This window comes from Anomalospiza imberbis, chromosome Z (assembly GCF_031753505.1).
Source record: "Anomalospiza imberbis isolate Cuckoo-Finch-1a 21T00152 chromosome Z, ASM3175350v1, whole genome shotgun sequence".
Lineage (NCBI taxonomy): Eukaryota > Metazoa > Chordata > Aves > Passeriformes > Viduidae > Anomalospiza > Anomalospiza imberbis.
This window is the reverse complement of record NC_089721.1, coordinates 35697743-35715597: the sequence shown is the minus strand read 5'-3', so window position 1 is coordinate 35715597 and position 17855 is coordinate 35697743. Positions and strand designations below refer to the sequence as shown.

The window sequence follows — 17855 nt, the reverse complement described above, 5'->3', positions numbered from 1 at the left end:
ACTAATGTCCCAGTGACACAGAGGAAGAAATGATATTATGCAAAAGTGGTCTCAAACATAAATTTCATAGCACTCTTAGATCCTCCTCCCTCGTTCCTCCTGAATGTAAAACATACTTCCTAATAACCTCCTGCCTCCAAAAGGTGTGAAGTCTGTTAATATAGTACGGCAACAAGACTAAATATTGAGTACATGGTGAGATGGAACATATGTAGAAACAACAACATTTCAGTATAGTTTAACAAAAAAAAATCCAAAAGGCAATCCAAAATATCCAAAAATATCTTCACAAGCAGTTTCAACTTTTTACCAAGTAATAATTTAAATCAAAGTAGAATTATCAAAATAAATATAATACCCTAGATTCACAGATAGATAGATATCTCTGCCTAGATAAAATTACAATTACTATATAATTTTAAAGAATGCTTTAAAAGATTGTTTAAAAAGAAAGCTGTAAGTTGTTTCACTTGTAAAGTTTGCCTTGTTTTTAAGCTGTTGTTTTATCACAATATCTGTTGTCATTCCATTCTCAGCAGACATTCAAGAAAAAAATGTAAATAATAGCACACTTTCACATCTTCATTATTGAGGTCTTCCTGCTAGCATCTTTTGGAGGGCACAGCTTTTTCCTGGGGTGGTTTTGTGAAGATAAAGGGAAGCAAAGAGGGCATAGGACAGAGGGCAAGGGAGCAGGGGTGCAGGAAGAGAGAAACTGGAGAGAGGGAGGTAAGAGAGAGAGATATGGCACTTTAGTGGCACAGATATCCTTATATTGAGAAATTCTCTGGACATATATATTTGGCTTCCATGCTGACAGCAACTGTAAAAAACCCTGTTGTTTGTTTCATACTTTTATTTACATTTACCAGAAATATGTTTGCATATATGTGCTGGACTTACAGTAGTTACAGAACTGTTGAAAGGTGAAGCTGATTTTTCTAGACTAACAATAGCCATATTTCTAGAACACATCTGCAGTAGTTGTTTTGCAGCTCTTGAGTGGCATCTGAACTTAAAATTCAGCAGACATGATACCCAAGTAGAGACAACACCTAAAACAAAGTCCCACCATAACTCCCTACTCTTCTTATAATTTCATCCCTTAATTAAGGCAGCCAACACACATCACCAGCAAATTCCTCCTTTGCAACAGGAGGATTTCTTGGTGGGGAGAGGAGAACAAAGACTAGATTTTATTTTGTTTTCCCAATTACCACGTCTAACCTACTTAGGTGTTGATTCACAGGTAAAAGGTCAGACACTGGAACTCTTAAAGACAAGACACAGAGAATTGTTTTAATTAAAAATAACTTGTTTTTACAAACTTCCATTAAAAAATAAAATAGAAAGTGACATACAGATTAACAATATTACATATTATTCTAAAATAAGCCAAGATCTAGTAGTCAGAGAGAGAGGCCCATATAACCTTATTTCTGTATCTCAAATATCTTAAATCATAATATTATATTCTCCATATTTTTCCACTGGATCCGGTTAATTCCATGCTAACATCCTCATAAAAAGCAAAATTGACTATATAAGCATACCTTATTCCACAATTTCCTTAATTAAATTACTAACTTGCAGCCACAATTCAATTCTTTAAATGTTTTAATGAACATGTATGAAACCTATCCCAGGATCATGTTTTCAGAGATGAAAGACAAAGAACTGCCTGCATAATTTTCAACAGACCAAGCCCATACAGATACTTAATTCCCACTGAAATCAACCAGTCAATATCTGCCGTTCACTGGTGCTTTTAAAAATTTCAGTAGGAATCTACCTTTATATTTCAGTATCTAACTAATTAGTCATCATTTCCAATTATAAAATAATTCCACAATTATTATTGTTAACTAATGTGTAGATTAGTTGATTTGTTACTTACCTAACATGTAACCAAGCAGCTGAGTAGAAACTCATAGAAATGTAATTCATAATTTGAAGATAGTCAATATTCTGATAATTACAACATTTGAACAAAAGGAATGCTTACAAACAAGACTGACAACAAAAGTAAATCAGATCTTGTCATATAGGTACTTTGTTGGGGAAAGTACTTTTGCTGCTATACAAAAGCTATTAGTTGCAATATAGTGAAATCAGCTTTGCAACAATATCTTGTCAGGTTTTACATGTTGAGTCTACCATTATGAATGTGTCACTTGAGGAAAGTTATAAAACATTGCATACGGCAAAGTGAAACAGATCGTGCAAGAAAGGAATCAATTACAAGAGAGCAGAATAACCATTTTCTCTTCTTAATAACACAATATATACTTTAGCAATAAGCCAAAAGTTTAGAAATTTGCAATATTTTTTCATATAAAAGTAATGTTGAAAGTATGTGCACCACTTTGAAAATTTGTATACACTGTAAAATGCGATCTTCACTGGAAATGTGCAACTACTTTATAGACCTTCCAGTTGCCAAGCCCTTTTCATAAAAGTGCTCAGAAAAGGTACTTGCGGAACATTTTTGGTGAGCTGAAAAACAATTGGTACAGAAAGGTCTGCATTACTTTAAAAACATGGTGCAATTAAGAAATAAAACTGAGAGAAGAAATCTGAAGCAAAATTACTTGCAGAGGTCAATAGAGACAAAGAAATATTAAACCACTGACATTTTTTTTCTGCTTAATAAGTGGTACAGTTCAAAATTTTAGGGTGTAAAGAGACAAGTTATTTGTGGTCTTTTTCTGTTATTGTGGAACATTCTGTAGAATCAACCATCTTTTGTCCAAGATCTGGGACTTTTGAGTCTATCCAGATGGATTTAACAGTTAATTACTACAGTTTTGTAGCAATGTACTTAAAACATGCGTATGAATGCGTAATTTTTATTTTGTTTGGTAAACTGTTCTACAGACTCTAGCAATGAATTAAAATCCAATCAAAATATACTTTTTCATAACATTGTTATCAAGTTCTAGAACACAGAGTTAAGCAAAAATCAAGAGAATTTTACCAAAGAAACAATAACCCTAGTGATCTTTCTTTCTTTTTTTTTTTTGGCAAAGTGTGATTAGAAGATTTGTGGACTAGAAGAAAGTTCTACAAAAAAAAAGTACCGTCTAACAGTTAAGTCAGCTGTATAGCTTCAAATCTACTGAAAATGAAGATGACCTGCAAAATTAAAAGCAAGCTGGTCACATATGAGAAAAAGTCTACAAAACTGTAAACTTTGAAAAATCTAGAAACATTTTGCTACCTGAAGCAAATACGGTCTTACCATTGTGAGCCATCTTTAGACACAGTCACTCAAATTATTGTTAAAGTAAACAAACTTCAAAGCTTCATTTTCCTCAAAGTAAAACATATTAACATTAAACACTGCCTGAAATTATATAGCTGTTGAATTTCAGAAGACCACAAAATCTCAGTGTTATTTACACAAACAATCTAAAATTATTACTTAACTGACAAGCTGAAATGCCACCTCAGTGAGGTAACAGCAGAGGCACTGGCAGACATGATTTGCTTCTGGCTATCAGCGAGAGAAGCAGTGACAAGATCATGGAATTAGACTGTACTTAAGCATTCCGGTAGTTTTTAATCTAATTATTGCATGAAAAATTGTCCAAGGGTACATATCATAAACCATAATACACTAGCAGGAAATTACTGTAGATGCTTTTAGTTACTATTAGAAGTTTTGCTACACTAAAATAAGAGCAGCTGTAATTTAATTCAAAAATTAAATGACCGCCACAATTTTTCAAGGAAGTGGTACTAATTTTTTGCTTTGTGGATACACTGTATTGAAGCCATGAACTTCAGACCACAAGAGCACCACATTTATTTACCTAAAAAAGCCATAAGGAGCTAGCCTCTTTAAAAAACTAGCAAGTCAACTATTTAAAACTAAAACTAAATAGTTTTTCTTATTACCTCTTTTCCTCTTTTGCTCTCAGTTGCTCCTCTTGTCTTAGAACCTGAACCATCACAGACTCAAACACACCCGTTGACAAACCTACTAAATTGCGAGGCATGGAACGACGTCTTGTAGAAATGCATGCTGTTGTTTTTTCATCCTCCTGCCCATAGCATCCTCTAGATGTTACAGCTAATGATGTTTTCTCTCTTAAATGCCTAGAAGAAAAAAGCAAGCTAATTCACAACTATGAACTTCTGTATGAGTGGCACCTCAATGCCTAGCCTACCAACCATGGATTGAGCATGCTTACTCAGAAAAAAGCAGTTATTTTTTCACCTGACATTTTTACCATTTTGACAATGCCTTTGCAAAATTTTAAACTTAAACCCAACACACTAATATGACCTATGTTTTCACACCAGTTAAAAACTGTATAATTACCACAAGTTACCAAATATTATTTGGAGATGGAATTCTCTATCTTAGTCCGTAAGTGTTTGGAAAGAAAAAAACTTCCACAAGACCTAAGATAAGAAAGTATCCTTTTTAGCAGATACCTAAAAATAGGGGGCTGGGTGGTGGGGTCTATTAGTAGGGGTGGTTTGGGGATCTATTAGTTGGTTTAGGCTGGGGAAGCATATGTTAAACACCAGTTTCACCCTATTTTAAACTACAAAAACTCAGACAAAACACTACAAATTTTTCTGCAAAGTTACATTTCTTCTTAAAATGTTTCAAAAGACTCCATTAAAACTTGTATGAGCTTTTCACAACCTGTGAAAACATCTGAGGTACAGAGGAGAAAAATCCAACCTCCATTCAAAAGGAACCTCCATTCTAAGGTAATTTTCTGTGGCTTGTAGTATTCAGGAATTATACAACCAATACGAATTGATTCCCTTGAATCACTTGAAGGGGATCATTGACCTAAACACTACTCTGTAATAATATAAGAACATTGTTCCAAGAAGAAGTTCTTCAATTTCACTTTACAAAAAAAAATATGTTAAACACTTCAAACAAATTTGTCTAATTAAAAATTGTAAAAGAACTTTGAGACTTCTAGGTTCCATAATCCTTCATACTCACAGGTCTTAGAAACTTTTATTAAGCTAGTGCATGCAGATATAATGAAAAAATCTTTACAAATCTCTGAAGAGTTAATACAAGACAAACTCACTATATACACTCACTGTATACTGAGGCAGGATTATCTTTAGACAGCTTACTATTTCCTAATATTTATCTGAAAAAGACTGTGCATTAAATAGAAGAATGACAAGAGCAATTGTATTTATTTTTTACCTATATTGCTATTTGAGAACACAAAATCTTCCAAATTGCATTTGGTTATTCATCTGCCAGCAGTAACTCTATTAAGCCAGGATTCTTTTTTTTTTTTAATCAGGTTTTACTCTAGCAAACTAGGAACATCCATGCCCCCTACATTCAACACTCCTTCCTTTCTACTTCCAGACTGTCCCAAAACTGCTGTTACACAGAAACGGCTTCAAATATACAGTTGCTACAGCAGCACTGAATACCTTCACTCTGCTTTCAGGTGACTTCTAGACCACTTCCTTGAAGTGTTCCTACAAGAGCAACGCTCTTACCAGCTGGCAGTTCACGAGGTGTGTCCCTAGCAAACATAACGCTGATGGACACACAGAGCTTTACATATTTCCCAACACTGTTCCTTCTTTACCTACATCCTTCACCAAAAGCACCTCTTGGTTTTTACATGCAGAATACTATGTCATTCAGAAGACCAGTGGGCTTTACACTGTAAGAAGCCACTATGGTTTTCTGATAATGACTAAACTATGACAAGTTCATGAGAAAGCATGTACTTCAGTTGTAATTTAAACTGGCCTTTCTACCATATAGCTCGAGAGCTTTCTATGTTTCTATGCTTTGGCTGATAGGAAAGCAGGCCCTGCCAGGGACTTACATTTCAACTTACCACGATTTCCATTTTGTCATTTAAGACCATAGTAGGGCAAGCATTGTCACTCATTTTATGATTATGATTACTATTCCAAAGCAGGTAACGTCAGCTTAGTATTTTATTCCTATGTATTTTAAGGGTGGTAAAAATTTCACAGATTGTAAAAATAATAATTTCAAATAGCCAAATATTCATACAGAGTTTATTTAGGCAGTTCACGATAGAATAAAATAAAGAAAGAAGCATTTCACATCTTGTGTAAACAAGTGTCCCTCCATGTTCACAAAAGGCTTCTTTCAGAAGGAAAATCTTAGTCAGGGCATGCTGTGCTCTATTTGGCATTTTGAGGTTTGGAATTTCCAAAGCGTTTTGAATTAAGATTTTAATAGTTCCCAGCAGGAAACGTTAATCTTCATAAAAGTACTGAAAGTTCCAGTGTTCTTTCTGTTGTGGGGTTTTGTTAGAAGCTTGTTTTCTTTAAACGGAATTTAAAGAAACACACCCTCCTGTTCTACTTTATCTAAAGAACACACGGCACAGCCCCTACAGTTTTCTACACCTACCGGGATAGCAGCGCCAGCTTCTGTTCCAGCATCATCTCCAGCTTCTGGGCCTGTTTGGAGAGCCAGTGATCCACACCGTGCAGCCGATAGCAAGCCTCCAGCATGAGCCGAAAATCGCACACGAAATCCGCTATCCCTGTGTACTGCCCACTGGAAAATTTCTCTTCCATTTTCAATAGCCATATTCCAGCGGGCAACTGCTGCAACGACTGGCTGCTCTTACGGCCCAAGAGGGAGCCAGAGCCTTCTTCACCGAAAAATGCCTGATCCGCGAAGGGCTTCAGGAACGGCGCCGTCAGAGGCCGGTACTTCTCCAGCAGGAACTCGCGCAGGATGCGGTACCCCTGCTGCAGCTCGGGATTCAGACTCTGCTGCCAGGCAGTCTTCCCTCCCTCATCATCTGCCTCCTTCTCAGGCTCCTCCATCCCACTCCGAAGGGCCGAGGGCCGATCCACCGGGAGATCTCCGCCGGACTCCATGTCTCCCGCCCCGGGCCCGTTCTCCGGCACCTGCCGGGGACCGCGGCGCTGCGCCTCCCCCGGCCGCCGCATCCGCACCGAGCTCACCTGCGCACACAGACACCGCTCAGCGCCCCGCCGGCCCGGGGGGCGGGACGTGGCCGCCGCGGGAGAGGCACCGACTGGGCTGGCGCGCGGCCCCGCCCGCCCGGGGACAGCGCCCTCGCCCTCAGGGCCCGCCCCCTTCTCCCCTCCTCGCCGCCGGCAGCACCGGCGCATCCCGACCCTGCGTGCGCCGTTCACGCCGGGACAGCGGGGTCCTCCCTCCGCGCCGCGCGCGCGCTCCCGACGGGCAGGCGGGGCGTGCCGGCCCCGCGCGGCGTCCGTCGGGTAACGGGCGGCGCGCGCGGCAGCGCGAGCAGAGGGGAGGGCGGGGGCGGGGGCCCACCCCTAACGGTAAAGGACGCGGAGCCTCTCACCCCAGCGCGCAAGCGCGCGCCCGGCCGGCTGTCGTGTGACGTCATCAAAGGGCGCCCAGCCCGGAGCCGGCGGGGGCGACGCACGGGCGGCTGCTGGTGCGCGCGCGGCGGGGCAGGAAGCCCTCAGGGGCGGGGCGGGGCTGCTCCTGCCGCCTCCCGCGGCAGCGCTGCTGCGGCTGGGAGGTTTCTGCCGCCTAAAGGGACTGTCGCCTCACGTCAGAGGTGTGCCGCCACAAGTGTTCAGCCGCCGAAGCGAGGCAGCAGCTCTTAAAAGCACTCAGTTCTGCCCGACTTGCCTTAGGAGTTGGGGCGTTGTGAGGGGAGGCTGCTACTAGCGATGCTGTCCTGGCCTGTGGTGCACTTGTAGTCCTCTCAGGTTTGCCCTCACGTTTCTTCCAGTCCTGCTCACTCCTATATGAGATGCTAAGGGACACCAGGGAACCAGGGAACTCCAGAGTTGTTGTGGTCTCCACAGCACTGCAAAGCACTTGGAGACACGCCTCTGTGTGTGGCTTTGGTTTTATCCTCTTCACATTCCTAACTATATGGAAAGCTGAGGGCACCTTGCTGAGATAGAGAGGGGAAGAGAATGAATGTAAGGGAGCAGGAAAAGTACCCTCTACTTCTGTAAGGGCATTCTTGTTCTTCAGAGATCATTCCAGCAATCTTGCTCATAATGGAGTTCTCTTAATGGGAATAAATGCCTCCACACTGCAGGAAGGTGGACCTGCTTGGAAGGATCATTGTGCGTTGAGACTGTAGTGATCCATGCAATAGTTAAGCCAAGTGTAGCCCATGCAGGATGGCCTTCAGGTCTGTGTTCTGCTGTGTGTGTCCCATGGCCACAGGATAAATTCGGGCAGCACACTGTTAGAGCAGCTGTGGGCAGCTCCCACACTGTACTGGCATCTCTATGACCTTGCCTCTATCTAAAACTGTAGCCAGAAGTCCTTATGCAAGCATCCTGTCTGCCAGTAGAAATTATGAATAAAGTTGGGTTTTTTTTAGGAAATCTTCTTACAGCTTGAATGACCACAACGGGATAGCCCTTCCACAGACAGAGTCTTTGTGATGCACCCTCATTACAGATCCATTTGATGCTGGACTGCTTATGGTTTGTGGAACTGAAATGCTGTAGGGTAACAGTTCTCTCTTTCCTTATAATGTTAACTCTAAGAAATTGCATTTGAAATTATACTTTGCAGCGTCTGAATGCCTTTCTTGTACTGGGACCATAAGGATCAGTATGTCCTGTTGCAAAACAGAGGGAATGCTGTGTTGTGTTTTCTTTAATAACTCCTCTAAGGAATAGTGTTCATCTTGTCTAAGTCCCACTCCAAGCTGAAGGTGGAGAGTCATCTTCAGAGGGACAGGAGTGATGGAGGGATTCCAGCAGCATATGTGGAGGTTAAATCAACTGTAGGAAAAACATACCTGAGGAAAGCAACCATTCAAGCAACAGTGGGAAATTCTAGTGTAAATTAAATAAAACTATATGAGGCTGGCAGCTCTTCTAGAAGTTTTGTGCCTGTTCGATGTCTGGCCTGCAACACTCACTTCCTGGCTCATTTATACTCTGCAAGGAGACCCAGTAGCTTAATAGACATTTTTGCTGTGAGAATATGAGAACTTGTAGTCATAATTCTGCATACAATTCATAGGCTGAGTAGCCACAAAATGTGTTCAGAGATTTTCATGTGATAACATCTCAGCTATAGTCAGATCTCCTGTCAAAAATTGAAATTTATGGTGATGAAAGTAATGAAGATATTGAGTCAACACTCTGAAATTAAATTTCAGTGAAGAACAGCCCACATATGACAAAACAAGATAATATTCTTTATTGGGAACTATGACTTGTATCACCAAAGTATTTGAAAGAGGACATTTTTTCTAGTTATGCAATCAAAGTAGGCTAAAAAATAATCTTTAAAAAAGGATTGTACTGGGAGACATCATTGGATCAATCTATAAGAACTTTTTTGTATTTTCTTATTACATAATAAAAATACGTTGTATTCAAGGAGTTCTGTGATACATATATATGTACTTCCCGAATCTTGCCACACGAGTGCACTGTTGAATAAATGCTATGTACGATTCCTGACTTAAATTAGAGGTAACATTCCCATCTCAATGTAACCAGGATAGAACTGCTGAAGCAGAAGCAAACATTTTGGAAAATCTGTAACAATGGGGTTTCGTTTACATTTTCAGTGTTAATAGGAGCTATGACCCGCATATGAGAAAAAAAAATACAGAACACAAACCAAAAAATGGCCAAAAAAAAAACAAAACCCAAAAAAAACCCAAAGAAACAAAAAAAAACCCCAAAGAACTCATAATCCCCCAAAAGTTTTCAGAATAAATAGAGCTGATGAATATTCTTACAATTTCTCTCCATGCATGTGAATTGAATATATAATTTTTGCAAAATGCAGTGTAGAGATTTGCATACATTTTAATCATGCAAGTTTGGATATGCATGATCGTCTCAAAGAATATTACTCTGAGTGCCTCTGCCTTGATGTTATCACCAAGACAGCAATAAATTTTATTGTTACAATATTACCCACACTGCCTTAGATGTGTACAGAACAGTGCAAATGCCAAATGGATAAACATGCACCATGAGAGAGAAACGTGAGATATGCTTGGGAAAGAGTAATCTTCCATATACAGTTCACAGAGGATAGGATGATCTAGCAAAGGAAAAGAGACAACTGTCAGACATGACCAGTATTCTTCACCTCTGATGTGAATTTTGAGTGACAGAGCATCAACAGGTCATGGAGGTCACATTCAGGGATCTAAAATAGAGTATCTCACCCTGACCATGAAAGCACCCACAATTTCTACAGACACCCAATGATGATGTAAATAATTATTCTCTTCCTAAACTTTGATTTGGGTATAAGTTTTTATCATATGTCCTAACCAGATACTTTGTCTTTACATTTGCTTTCAATCTGAAATCAGTGTTATTAAACTACCAAGACGTTACAAATACTATATACATTAAGATGATTAATAGCTAAGCAAACCCCAGCTGTTTTAAATCCCTGAGTTACTTGTGGCCATTTTCTACACTTACCAAGATTTTATACATGCATTTTTAGAGATTTATATATCTCTCAGATAATGTGTAAAATGTATACAAAAAGAATATTTTAGTCTAAAGTTCCTAAATCCAAAGGCCCTCTAGTCATTTTCTATCCTATAGACAAGAGAACTGTAGCATTTTTGTAAAAGAAGATATTACCACCCTCAAAGAATTGTTTAGACTGGCAGAATTATAATATTCATATTAGGGCACTGAAGGGTTGTTTACTAACAGGTCAGAGCTGCCTGTTACAGGATGTAGAATGAAAAAAGAAGGATTGTTTCTGTAGCAGCAGGACAGAATGTTTAGGAAGATAAGTAAAATTGCCTGTTTCTTACTGTGAAGGCCTGAATTCCTATACCCTGAAATCACATCCTCTGCTTCAAGGGTATTAAAGGGGGATTAAAAAGTAGCTTCCACCTTCAACTTTAGGTTACACTTCACAAGTCATTAAAAAAATCTTTTTTAGATATAATACACATTCACTCAGTGTATCATTTTCTTCTTCTCCTAGCAGTGTCATAAATAGTGACTGAGTGGCTCTCATTTTCCTTCATTCTGCTCTTCTATTTCATACATTAAAGCCAGGGGTCCAAAGTGCAGGTTTCTGCTTCTGATGACCTCCATGGTGACATAGAATATAGCCCACATTAAGGGTCCTTGAACTCTTCTGTGAGGTGAGTGATTTAACATTGCCACCAGAGCCATTCAAACTGTATGCTCAAGTAGTTACAAGTTCCTTCTGCTTACATATAGTAAATGGTAAATAAAAAGAACACCAAACTCTAGAAAACACTAACAATGTGCTTTCCATTTGCAGGTCTGCCACCTGAAGTTTCCTTTTATGAGATGCATAAAAATTCTTGGGAAAGAAACGGGCTCTGGAATGTGAAGAAAATAATCAATCTTTGAAATGTTTCAGATGAGCTATTCTGCTGATCTTTTTCATCCTCTCTCATGTTCCACCACCTGTTATTGCGTCTTTCTCCCTTTTAAGGATACAGTGCTACTTTCTAGTGCCAGTGATGTCCTCATTGCCAATTAGAATACAAACAGACAGAAAACAAAAACTGTCTTTGAATTCTACACTTTAGAGACATTCCTCCTTTTCTGAGTCCTCAAAGCTGTAAGCTGTTTTGTATTTAGGCTTCTGCAGCATATGGTACTGAAAAAGTACAGTTCTCCTTGAAGTAAGTAATTCTCAGCAACTTGAAGCAGTATTAAACATTGTAGTGTTACAATGCATCAAAAATCCATTCTCTAACCAAGACCATGAATATGTATTTTTAAATTAACATAACGTTATGATCCAAATTTCTGTTATATCTTTTTAGAATTAGAGAAAGAATAAAGCAATTGAGCACATTCAAATGGTTTTTTCATGATTCTAGATGGCCTTTGGTGTCCACTGCATGAGAGCTGTATGGAGATGAATACTGTATGGAAATTAATGCTGTAGGATGCCCAGGGACTTTGACCACTAATGCCTAACACAGCTGGCTGCTGCAGGAAGTGGCACAGCAAGAATCAACATGATTTCCTGCCCAACCATGCCAGACCACTAGCAGAGACCTTCCTTCAGAGGGAACAAGTTGAGAGCTAGGAATGTGACATGAGGGAATGATTGTGCCAGATAATCAAGTAGGGTAAAACATCTAATCTCTTTGGTTCTGTAATAAACTCCAGAGTTCAGATCCCTCGTTTCTTGCCATTTACACCTGACAGCTGGACATCCAGTATATACAGGCTGATAACTAGGTCCTTAGCCAAGCTGGAAGAATAACTGATGAGATCAGGCTGCAGTATTTCATTTAGCAATGTTTGTCAGTGTGTCTGCTGCTCAGCTGCTGATATTCACAGAAGTTTAAAAAATGTGTATTTTTTTCAACTAGACTTCCTCCTTCCACACCCTTGCCAAACTTAGTCAAAATTATCCAGCAGATTAAAAAGTGGCTGGAGAGGACGGACAGACAACACAACTACATATGCCTCAGTCCCTTAGAAAACTAGTAATAGAAACTTAGTAATCTCAAGCACTGTTTATTTTCACTCTGCTCTCTGTAATTATGCAACACAGGAAAGGCAATAGAATTGCTTCATACAGACCTAATATTTATTTATGTGAAAGGTTTTGCAATTATATTTTATTGTGTCTAATTGCAGATCTGAAGGTTTTTTTTTTAATTTTTGTGGTATTATAGGAATGGCAATTATTTCCTCTTCCCAATGCTGGAGAGTGGAGATAAAATACAAGGATATAATTTTCATAGCAAAGAGAGGTTTTGAGAATGATTAGGTGCAGAGATTAAAATGCATAGAGAGCCAATGTTTGGATGACTTAAACATTTGTTCCATTCACTGCCCACTTAGTTCCTTTATAATCATTAACTGTAAATACTGTGTTATATAGTATCAGAGAAGAAAAATCGGGGCAAGTGCTAAAACTGTAGTCACACAGATATGAATGTCTGCTTCTGACAGGGGAAAAGAGAATTCCTCCAAATATGTTCATGATATCAACAATTCTAAACTATGTGTTGCATGTCACTGTTTCTGGTGGACAGTGTGAAAGAATCTGTGGCAATGCATAGTCACCTTACACGTAGACAGACCTTACACATAGAGCACACCTTAAGACAACTCTTACATGCTAGTGAACCAGTCCATCAATGAGGAATATTGGAAAGAGTGGGAAATATTTGAAAAGTATAAATTAAAAGGATTGTCTGTACAAACACCGATTCTTGTTCTGAAGTGTTGTCACAAAATTATCTATCAGCAAAATTTGATTAAAACGTAACAGTCTTTTGTCTCATTCAGCCACATCTCTTTTATATATCTGGTTTTATTCTACATTCAAAGATAAAATACAATTGTTTCAAAATAGGAGATTTAGAAAAGTTAGAGTAATTAATCAATATAAACCCCATAATACTTTCTTAATTTTTATTTCACAGAATCACAGTATAGTTAAGGTTGAAACAGATCTCTGTGTGTCTGTTGCCTCCATGCTTCCATGCTCAAAGTGGGGGCAAACAGAGCTGCTTTCTCAGGGTCTTGTTTATTTGGGTTTTCAGTACCTTCAAGGATGGAGGCTACACAAAACATTTGCATGCAATAAAGATAAACCACTGTAGTCCAAGAAGATACCCTGACAGCCTCTATATTTTCCTCTATTTGCAGTTAATGTGCATGGCTTACAGCACCTCAAGGTGTTAGAATTATAGACCATCCTGAGTTGGAAGGGACCCACAAGGATCATTCAGTCCAACTCCTGGTCATAACGAGAGTCACACCAGGTGCCTGAGAGCATTATCCACATGCTTCATGAGCTCTGTCCAGCTGGTGCTGTGTCTACTTCCCTGGGGAGCCTTGTCCAATGCCCAGCCACCCTCTGGGTGAAGAACCTTTTCCTGATATCCAACCTAAACCTTCCCTGACACAGCTTCAGGCCATTCCCTTGGGTTCTGTCACTGGTCCTGCCATGGTGAAGAGATCAGTGCCTGTCCCTCATCTTCCCCTTGTGAGGAAGTTGTAACTGCAGTGAGGTTCTCCTCAGTCTCCTTCAGACTGGAAAGAACAAGTGATCTCCTTGTATGGCTTCAATATATTACTGCCCAGTGGACCCCTTTTGCTGAATGCCTTTTGTGGTCCTCTGTGTCCCCTAACAAGCGAAGAGAGGACATCTTTTGCCATCTCAAGTTCAAGAGGCATTATTCCAAAAAATACCAAAAATAGTATAACCCTTAATGAGTAAAAAACATTTACAATAACATTTGGTATAAAAACTCTAGACCTAGAGAAACGTTAAAAAATAGTAATTTAGCACTGAAGCAGAAAGAGTTTTCATTTATACATGCCACTTTTCACTTTTGTGTGTATGTTTTTAACAACAAATTTCCAAAAAATTGTAGATTTTTCAGCAGTGGTCAGCACAGACCTTACCACGTCATAAGTCTTCTGTTGTAAACAGAAACACATGAAGGTTTAAATAAGTCCCCACTCTTTACAGTAGTAGAGGTCTTCACTGCACATAGAACAGAATTATTTAATGACAGTTTTGAAGTTCTTGAAGTTTGGGAGCAATAGATAGGCTACAGTAGGCTCTGTTTAGTCCTATATATGTCTTTGGCATGCCATGTTAACAGGATGTGAAGGAAGATTAAGTTGGAAGTAAAATGCTCATGCTGTAATGTTCTTAGAATATTTTCAAAACCCAATGGTTTCTAAGAAAATGCATTGATAGATTACCCTGTCAGTTTTGGTCAGTTAGAAAATATATTACTGCTAACTGTATTTGGGTTGGTTTTTTATACCTTTAGGGGAGAAAACCTCAGAGTGAAGAAAAACAAGAACTTCTCATACAAATGTTCATATATATTCTGGACTTTAGAATTGAAACCCTGTAGTCTAAAAGAGAGCAAGTTTTTTTGAGCTGACATCTCCAAAATCTGAAAGCCCTACCTCACACAATCTATTTTAATGTTTTCAATCACTTTCACTGAAAATGTTTAGAAAAGGCTTTCTTCCCACTATTACTACTTGTAATCGGTCTTTTCCCCAGTGTAAGTCTGCCTATACACTGGAGTCCAAATTATACATAGCTGATCTTTTTGTGTGGTACGGTCTGTTTGCTATGTTCCAGGTTTTTTTTCAGCTTGAGAGGTTTTGAATTAAATCTCCTGTAAATTGTTGGCAAATTAATTAGCGATAAAATGGCTAGTATTTACTGTATGCTCCAAGTTATTCATGCAGTGGCATGTGGTACCAGGAAACTTTTCCTTCTTCTCTTTTCTGCAAACATTTACTTTTTGTAGATGAATTTCTAAAGCAAAAAACCACAAACCAGTTGTAGGCAGCTGTTTTTCTTGCTACTCCCATGCCAATAGTTATACATAAAATATTCTTTTAGTAACTTAATTGCTGTTTTTCTCTCTATCACTGTTTTATAGAGGTTGTTGCCTTTCAAGGTAATTTAATATGACATACTAATTTGAATTAGAAGAAAATTTTGAAAACCTGTCCAGTAATGGACTGAACTTAATGTTGCAACTGTAGGCATAGAGTTATTAAGAGGGGTCCATGATCAGTGAAATACATTAACTCTAATGGTGAAGCTTGGAGAAGAAAGGCAAGCAAGCAAAGAAAGAGAGAAAGAAAGAGTAAGATTGAGCAAGGGAAAGGGAGACATAAGTGCCAGGAATTACGGGTGGGGCAGGCAATGTTGGAAACAGAGAGAGAATGGAAAATGCTTCCCAGTGGCCAACCTAGAAGAGAAATGTGCAGAGTTGCCCAGATGAGTGTCCTCCTCTGTTTCACTTCTAACATGGTAACTTGATACTTTTCATCAGGGTCTGAACAAAATAATCTTTGGGTTTTTCTGCTATTTGTGCTGTTATTGCTGATGGGACCAATAAAACAATAAAGTTTAAAAGAAACAGTAAAGGTTAAGATGGAAGGTCAGCTGCAATATGGTTGCATCTTCAGTATTTCTATGGCACCCAGATTGTAGCAATTACAATTAGCTTGTGTGTGTGTGTGTGTGTGTGTGTGTGTGTGTGTGTGGATGCTGATAGTGTATGTTGTTATTTAGCTTGTAAAGACTAGTTGTGATGTAGCACATTATTATGTCCCTAGAGTTGCCCCTTTAATATAAGAGATTGTTCTGTGTTATGGCTATAGGGATGGCATACTTAAACCTGGAATTTCACCTCCTGGCCCAGGTACATGTGCAGACTGCAAGCATGGTTCATGTGATATGCACTCTACATTTTACAACCAACTGCTTACTAAAAAATGCAGCTGCAGCAGCAGCATCAAGTCTTGACTCAATATAACATCTGAACAATGGTATTAAAACAAATTAAAATGCTTTTGCCACACAATGCATTCCTCCTTCTTGTGGTTTAATCTGAAAGGTAACTAAACAGCTGTGGGTCCACTTTCCATCACCACCCTTCCCCTGAGTCCCCTCCAGCTTCTCGTGCCCCAGATTCCTCACTGGTGTGGCAGTGGGAAGACCTGCAAATTCTTTCAGTTGGTGTAAATACCGCTTAGTAAAATCTAAAATTTCAGTCATCAACATTATTCTTATCCTCAATCTGTCACTCATTACTATACCAAAAAGGCAAAAATTAACTCTGTTTCTTATAAAACCAGAGCAATATCCACCCTTTATTCTGTATCATTTATGTCATACCCAGGTTCCACTCTTCCCAATGCATCCTTCCCTGTCTTTTGATACATACACAGAGATATCATTCCCTTAATCTATGGGTCATCCCTCTAAAACGTCAATTGAGTAAAATTAGTCCATAGCTTCTTCTGTCATAGTAGACTCTCAGGGATGGAGAGATGGTGCATGAAATTGGATAATGTCCATGATAAGTCCATCCCTCATTCAAAAACCCATTTGTATGTTGCATCTCTTCTTCAATGGCCCAGTGTGTCATAGGCCCACTGAGCTACCTATCTTCCTGGCTACTTTGTGGTAGTCCTGCTTGGAGTAGGCTTCCTGATCCCTCTTAGAGGCAGCTCCTTTATCCCTTATTAAATATGTCCACTTCTGTCACTGTTGAGATGGTCATGACACACAGAAGAACACCATACAATTTCAGAAGTCTTCTCTCTTTATTATAACAGCACGCTGTCTTTTATACATTCCCAACAAAATTTATACTTATTCATTGGTTACAATAAATCAACACAGTGTTCATTGGTACAGAGCAATCTCCACCACTGTTTTCAACTAACATTCAGCTGTGAGTTTCTTTTGTTTATCTTTTTCATCTTCTTGGTTTCCATGTCAATGACCTTGGCAGAATTCCTTTCAGGGGTAAGCACAACTCTTACCAGCTTCTTCTTCAACTAACTCTTCCTAGCACAGACAAGCTGTCAGCCCCTTCCACAAACTTCTGCTTCCATTATTTCTCCTTGCATACCAGCACAGATAATACTGGCACAGGTTGGTTCTCTGGTTCAGCCATGGACTCTGTCCCTTTGCTCTCGGTTCCAGAGACCTTCCCTCCCTGCAGCAGGCACTGAGCTCTGCTGAACAGAGCTCAGTCAGCCCCGAGCAGGCCCCAGCACATTGCAGTGATTTATGTCTCTCTGGAATTATCTGGTGACAGCTCATCTTTCCCAAATATTTTAATAAATTTTTCTGGATTCCTCACTTTTTCAGAGGTGAAGTTCCAAAACACTGGGAGATGCCCACTGTCCTACGCACTTGCCCATCCTACGCCATACTCCCATACTATTCCCCGTACTCATAACTATCCAGCCTTAGGGCAGATCCCTGGGTGATGTTCTTACCTAGTTGTGTAACCTTACATAAGACCTGAGACATATTCATGCATCATAGCAATGCAAAGGTGCTGGTTTGGACACCCTGGGGATACTTTCCAAGAGCTGTTGTA

At 39.4% G+C, this 17855-nt stretch overlaps 1 protein-coding gene across 5 annotated transcripts in view; it reads right to left on the bottom strand.

Moving 5' to 3' along the window:
* The window catches only part of BRD10 (bromodomain containing 10), a 53214-nt gene extending 45864 nt beyond the window's left edge, over window positions 1-7350 (bottom strand). For 3 of the 5 annotated variants that reach the window (XM_068176811.1, XM_068176812.1, XM_068176814.1), the window contains exons 1-2: window positions 6398-7154; window positions 3901-4101 (exon numbers count right to left, since the gene is read on the bottom strand). In XM_068176811.1, coding sequence (XP_068032912.1) covers window positions 3901-4101; window positions 6398-7134 — 938 coding nt within the window. In that variant the 5' untranslated portion in view covers window positions 7135-7154. Of the gene's footprint in view, window positions 1-3900; window positions 4102-6397; window positions 7155-7334 lie in introns of those variants that run through there. The other 2 variants (XM_068176813.1, XM_068176810.1) reach the window with 2 other exon arrangements.
* Window positions 7351-17855: the final 10505 nt, after the last annotated feature.